The following is a 7,272-nucleotide window of genomic DNA, read 5'->3' as shown; positions in this document are numbered from 1 at the left end:
TTCTGCAGTTTGTCTCCCAGTAAGTTGGGCTGGATGGTGTTGAAGGCACTGGAGAAATCAAAGAACATGATTCTCACAGTGCTCCCAGCCTTCTCCAGGTGTGACAGCACTGAGTGGAGGAGGTAGATAATGGCGTCCTCCACGCCGATGCCAGGCCGATAGGCAAACTGCAGCGGGTCCAGTGCCGAGCTCACCAGCGGTCGAAGGTGGGCGAGGACGAGTCTCTCCAGCGTCTTCCTCAGGTGAGACGTCATAGTAAAAGGTGTAGTGTCATTTACGGGTGTAATTTCTGTGTTTAACACATACACAAGAGCAGGGGTCCCCAACCGCCGGTCCGCGGACCGGTACCGGTCCGCAGGGCATTTGGTACCGGGCCGCACAGAAAGAACTTGCCTTATTTCCGTTTTATTTATTTCGGAATACGAAATGTGTTTTATTTTGAAAAATTACCGGATTCTCTGTTACATCCGTCTGTGTCACGCTTGACTCACGTCAAGCCACACTTCTCGGTCACGTGACCGATGACGCTCATAAACAAAACGCTGAAGCCCGCAAAATGAGTAAAAAAGCTGCTTGGAGATCGCAAATGACGGCGGCCTTAAAAGTACGTTCGAAACAACTGGATCAAAGTTATGGCTGAATACTCTGAGATCCCCACAATAGCACTGTTGCTATTTCCGACATCCAACCTGTGTGAGGTGGGGAGTTTATGCAGCAAAAGTGACTAAAACAAAATTACGAAGTAGACTGGACATAAACCACACACTTGAGGTGTCATTGTCTCCTATTACCCCGAGATGGGACTGTCTGATTGCAGAAAATCAAGCTCGGGGCTGTGGTGAGTCGTCATTTTCATGCACTTTGAATTTGCGTTGTATCGTATTTTGAAGGCATTAAACATTACCAGAGCGATAAGAGTGTTGCGACCAGATTCGACGCTCCTTGTGTTTATTATTATATTTCGAAAACACCACAGTTTTCATGCAGCTCATACCATATTATTTCGTTGTATTAATTCCGCCACACCTGAAATGCCGGTCCCTGAAAATATTGTCTGACTTAAACCGGTCCGTGGGGCAAAAAAGGTTGGGGACCCCTGCACAAGAGGCATCCATTTTGGAGAACATGTAAGACTTTTAAGGGCGCCTTTTTGTCATAAAAATACGGTATATATACTGAATCACATATCCTCAATTTTAATATACGGTTAATCTTCCAGGTCACTCCTCCTGGTTGACTTAAGGGACGCACACCAAATTGCAGTTCAGAGTACAGACCCTTTTTGTAGTCCTCGGAGGGTGTGCTGGAGAGCGCTCCCCCTGGGTACTCCCATCGTTTTGCTGCGGGACTTCAATGCTCAAATGGGCAAGACAGTGAGAACTGGCAGAAATACCGCAAAACCCTGGACCGAAGTATTACAACCATCCCACTCCACACCATCACGATAGATGAAGCATACAACCGCTTCTGCAGTGCCATCTACAAGGCTGCCCACACAGCTATCCCAAGAGGCTACCGACCCCTCTACATCCCCTGCCTGGATGAAGAAAGCGCTGCCCTCCTACAAGCCTATGAAGCATCAGGGGACCCTGAAATGGCAGACCACCTCATAGAATCGCTGACTACAGCCCGGCGGAAAATGTGGGAGGAGACAGTAGCTGACTTGAATTTCACCCATTCCAGCAGGAAATGTTAGAGCCTCATCCGCCGCCTAGGAGCCGCACAGAAACCTCCTACCCAAAGAAGACCGGCCGTCACACCCAATCAAGTGGCATCCCATCTACTGGCCATAGCAAAACCAACCCAAGACAAGCACACCAGAAGAGCAGTGACAGCTGAGCTTAGGGAACAACACAAATCACCCAAAGAGGACGACAGTCCTGAGCCTCCTGACCCTTTCGAGAGTGGTGAACTGGAGAAAGTCCTACAGGGCCTGAAATGTGGGAAGGCAGCCGGATATGACAACATCTTGCCGGAGTTTATGAAACATCTGGGCCCTCAAGCCGTAATCTGGCTGACCAAATTCTACAGCAGAATCGCACGGGACAATGTGATTCCAAAGAAATGGCGCACAGCCAAAGTCATTGCCATACTGAAACCCGGCAAAGACCAGAAACTACCTGCAAGCTACCGCCCAATCTCCCTACTCTGTGTCCCCTATAAAATCTTGGAACGTCTAATACTCCAGCGCATATCCCCAGGAGTAGAGGACCTTCTCTGTGTGGACCAGGCAGGCTTCAGGAAGAACCGCAGCACAGGAGAACAAGTACTGGCCCTTACTATGTTCATCGAAAATGGCTTTGAGAAAAGACTAAGGACCGGGACTGTGTTTCTCGACCTCACAGCCGCCTATGATACAGTCTGGCACAAAGGCCTCCTTCTGAAACTTGCAAAGGCTCTCCCTTCCTGGGCAACGACAATCATTACAACCCTCCTGACCAACCGGAGGTTCAGAGTACACCTCAGCCAGAACAACAGTTCTTGGAGAACACAGAAAAATGGACTCCCCCAAGGCTCAGTTCTCGCTCCAACACTGTTCAACCTTTACACAAACGACCTCCCCTGCACCAAATCCCGCAAATTCATCTATGCAGATGACATCTGCCTGGCATACCAAGCACCAGATCTGGAACAGCTGGAACACGTGCTCACAGAAGACCTCGGCAAACTGGACCAGTACTGCAAAACCTGGCGGTTAAAACCAAGTCCTGCAAAAACTGTCTCCAGTGTATTCCACCTGCACAATGCTACAGCAGCCAGAGGACTGAAGATCTCCCTGAGTGGGCTTGAACTTAAGCACGCCCCTCACCCCACCTACCTTGGAGTGACCCTTGACAGGACCCTTTCCTTCAAGCAACACATAAAAGGAACAGCGGCTAAGATCAAGTCCAGAAACAACCTGCTCTGTAAGCTCGCCGGCGTAAAATGGGGCGCTTCCACTTCCACACTGCGCACCTCAGCCCTGGCCCTCGCTTACTCTGCAGCGGAATACTGTGCTCCTGTTTGGTCCAGGTCATCTCACACACACCACGTGGACACCCAGCTTAACTCAACCATGAGAATCATAACCGGAACAATTCGTTCAACACCACTCCCCTGGCTACCTGTCTTATCCAACATTGCTCCCCCACACATTCGGCGAATAGCATCAACCGAAAAGATGCTCCAAAATGTCAAAGTCTCACCCCACCTACCTATTTATCAAGACATCCTTAACCCACCTACGGCCCGACTCCCATCCAGACGCCCCATCTGGAAGAACCCCCCACCAGCTGACTTTACCATCCAGTCAGCTTGGAAAAAGGAATGGGACTCCAAGGAGATCCGCAATAAACATCTGGTGTCAGACCCCACCCATCCTGTCCCTGGCACCGAGCTTCCACGGAGACAATGGTCAACCCTCAACAGGTTCAGGACTGGACATGGCCCCTGCTTGGCCAGCCGCCACAAATGGGGCAATTGCCCCAGCCCACTGTGCGCTTGTGGAGAGGAGCAGACAATGGAACACATCATCGAAGCTTGCCCTCTCCAAAAACTGAGAGGAGGGCTAGCCACCCTCCACTCAGCTAACCCAGAGGCAACTGCATGGCTGAAGGACTTTGCATTCGCTAAATAAAATAAATAAATAGTGAGACCTGGAAGAGCATGATTCCCCACCCACACCCCTCCCCACCCTGATGTGAACCCGAATGGTGTTCTGTGACTGGACTTTTGTGCTCGTCACGGATTGTCCTTAACCCTTGTGCACCAAAACATCCCGTAACAGGACTGTTGACGTACAAACTAAAATTATGTCATGATCTATTAACATGTTGAAGGCGCTAACTTGTCCATATTGAATAGTCCGAATTCAATGTTTTTGTTTTTTACTTATATGCAGATGATAGTTAGTTATACCCATAGCACAATACTGCTTTTTATTGCTTTGATGTCCATAGAGGGCACCAACCTCAATAAGTAAATAGAAACTAGATATGTATGGATAGGTCTGACGCCACTGAACATTTTGAGTGGTCGCAAGAAAAAAAAGGATTTAGAAATGACTTTGATATTACACTTTAAAGCCACCTTTCCATTATGGTGCCTTTGTCCGATGTGTCGTTAAAAAAAATCAACGAACAAGGGTTAACGAACACCATGTTCAAACATGGGGTGTCCATATGTGGACTTGGCACGAGGACAGCCGAGGCCGCAGCTCAATGATCGACTTTGTCGTCATGTCGTTGGATTTGCGGCCGCATTTTTTGGATACTCCCGTGAAGAGAGGGGCGGAGCTGTCAATTGATCACCACCCTGTGGTGTGTTGGCTCCAATGGTGGGGGAAGATGCCGATCCGACTCAGCAGACTCAAGCGTGTTGTGGGGGTTTGCTGGCAATGCCTTCTGGAATCCCCTGTCAGAAAGAGGTTAAAACTCCCAACTTCCGACAGACCTTTGCCCACGTCCTGGGGGAGAGAGGCACACTGAGTCCAAGTGGCTGAAAAGTACAAAATTACACAAACAACATACATATATATATATATATATATATATGTATTTTTTTTTTTTTTTACAAGAACTGATTTCAGTTGGTTTGAAGTGCAATCAGTTTCCGATCCCTTGTCTAAAATACGATTACTAATTATATCTTTCAACAACATTTAAAACAACAGTGGGCTCTTTGGAAAGGCATCCATACAGGGTTGGACCTTTTTGTTTGTACCTTTACATGCAAACAAAAGGGTACAGAAATGGTCCCTTTGTCCATTTGGACCATTTGTGTACCTTTTCTAACCGTGAACCATACTTGTTTGTACCTAGCGGTTTGATTGTGAACCCAGAGCGTACATCACATAAATTTGTACCTTGGAGAACAAAGATGAACCCCTACAGTACCCTTTTTTCTGACAGTGTACCTTAAACTGCCTGGAAGAGTGCTTGGCTCCAAAATAGTTGGAACCATGCTTCACTTTCGTACGGGGACAACCGCTTTAATTTGAGTGCACTCTCAGGGCAAGCTAAGTTCCAGTAGGTTGTAACAGGTTTTTTTCTGTCTTTACAGCACTTGGTGAAGGGAAGGATGGATTTATTCGTTGTCCTCTTGAGGCTCTCAATTGGAGTGAAAGAAAGTACTTAATCTTGGAGGAGATCCTCACCCACCGCCCCGACATTGTTTGCCTTCAGGAAGTTGACCATTACCATGACACTTTCCAGCCAATAATGGCCAGCCTAGGTTATCATGGTAGCTTCTTGGCAAAACCCTGGTCTCCTTGTTTGGACGTGGAGCAAAACAACGGTCCTGATGGTTGCGCATTGTTTTATAGCCGCTCGCGCTTCTCCCTACAGACTACGCTTCATTTGCGGCTGTCAGCAATGATGTTACCCACCAACCAGGTGGCCATTGTGCAGATACTCAACTGCCAGCTAACAAGCAAACAACTTTGTGTGGCTGTCACACATCTGAAAGCGCGAAGTGGCTGGGAGAGGGTGAGGAGCGCACAAGGTGCTAATTTGCTCCAGAGCCTCCGAAGCATAACTTCCAGGAGTAGGGGCAGCAATGTGCGGTCATCAGGGACAAATCCTCTTGTGGTATGTGGAGATTTTAATGCAGAGCCTTCAGAGGATGTTTACCGCCGCTTTAGATCCTCTCCACTTGGCTTGGACTCCGCTTACAAGCTGTTGAGCGCTGACCGACAGACGGAGCCACCGTACACAACCTGGAAGATCCGCCCGACCGGAGAGAGCTGTAGCACGCTTGACTATATATGGTATACACACGATTCCTTGAGTGTGGACTGTCTGCTTGATATTCCTACTGAAGAGCAGATAGGTCCAGACCGCTTGCCCTCGTTTCACTACCCGTCAGACCATTTATCGCTGCTTTGTGACATCAGCTTCAAGGAGGCACCTTAATGCAGCCTTATTCACGGAACTATTGAAAGTTGAATAACGATGAACGCCTCTGAACAAAGATTTATGCTTGAGTAAGTGAGGAGAATCTACTTATTTTTGTCTAGTTTTTGTAAAGAACTGGTTAGGTTTGCACATTGAAAATGGGATACACAAGTGATAGTCAAAATAGGCATCCTTCACTGCTCTTGCACATATAAATACAATTTCAACTTCAAATTCGGTGATTTTATGATTGTGTAATTTTATTAGGTCTTGAAGTAGAGTGAAATGTTTAGTGTAGATGTGATGTGCAATAAGACTGCAAAATATCATTCTCAATAAGCATTACCAAAGTTATGATGTGGTTGTAAAGTAGTTGGAGATATCACCACTTTATTTTTCAATACCGTAATTGATTTGTGAGAATTCTTGAAATAAATTGCATTTCAGTACTTCATACAATGCATTGTCTTTGTTGACATGAATTTGCATTTTGCAATAGTCAGAAAAACTAGTAACCTATACTTTACTAGTACAGTAGACTCCCCCCCCCCTCCAATATTCGCAATAAAACAAATATGTATGAATGCATACACAAGGTTTGATTCTAGCCTCTGTGGTTGCGTGGGTTTTCTCCTGGCACTCAGGTTTCCTCCCACATTCTAAAAACTTGCATGGTAGGGTCATTAATCACTCTAAATTAAGGTGCCGTGTGTGTGTGTGTGTGTGTGTGTGTGTGTGTGTGTGAGGGGGGGTGGTTGCTTGTCCATTTGTGCCCTACGATTGGCTGGACACCAGTTCAGGGTGTATGTACCCCACCTACCGCATGAAGCCTGCTGGGATAGGCTCCTTAATTAATTGTGTAGTCAAGACTTAATTTAAAAAAAGACTTCTTCGTCAATTCAACTTGGTGAACCCTGGGCTGCATTGCTTTGAACAAGCAGTCAAGTAGAATCAGATGGAGAAATGGAAAGCTAAATTTACTACTGAACACATCCATCCATTCATTTTCCGATCCACTTTATCCTCACAAGGCCCGCAGGGGGCGCTGGAGACTATCTTAGCTGTCTTCGGGCGGTAGGCGGGGGACATCCTGAACCAATTGCCAGCCAATCGCAGGGCACACAGAGACGAACAACCATCCACTCTCACACTCACACCTAGGGACAATTTAGAGCAGGGGTAGGGAACTCCGGTTCTTCGAGAGCCATATCTTGCCTGTTTTAGGTCTTTCAATACTCCAACACACCTGATTCAAATGATCAGCTCATCAGTAAGCTCTGTCGAGGCCTGAACAATTGAATCAGATGTGTTGGAGTAGGGAGGGACCTAAAACAGGCAGGATATGGCTCTCGAGGAACTGGAGTTCCCTACTCCTGATTTAGAATGTTCAATCAGCCTG

The 7,272-nt window shown here is 47.1% G+C and overlaps 1 protein-coding gene across 6 annotated transcripts in view; it reads left to right on the top strand.

The window, feature by feature from the left end:
* Positions 1-6,322, top strand: part of nocta (nocturnin a) — a 15,242-nt gene extending 8,920 nt beyond the window's left edge. For all 6 annotated transcript variants that reach the window (XM_019867540.1, XM_019867537.1, XM_019867535.1 and 3 more), the window contains one exon: positions 5,041-6,322. In XM_019867540.1, coding sequence (XP_019723099.1) covers positions 5,041-5,891 — 851 coding nt within the window. In that variant the 3' untranslated portion in view covers positions 5,892-6,322. The remainder of the gene's footprint in view (positions 1-5,040) is intronic.
* The last annotated feature ends 950 nt before the right edge of the window (positions 6,323-7,272 follow it).

Source organism: Hippocampus comes, unplaced genomic scaffold (assembly GCF_001891065.2).
Source record: "Hippocampus comes isolate QL1 unplaced genomic scaffold, H_comes_QL1_v1.1 scaffold2, whole genome shotgun sequence".
NCBI classification, from domain to species: Eukaryota; Metazoa; Chordata; class Actinopteri; order Syngnathiformes; family Syngnathidae; genus Hippocampus; species Hippocampus comes.
Note: the sequence above shows the minus strand (reverse complement) of the source record. Positions and strands in the feature narration are given on the sequence as shown.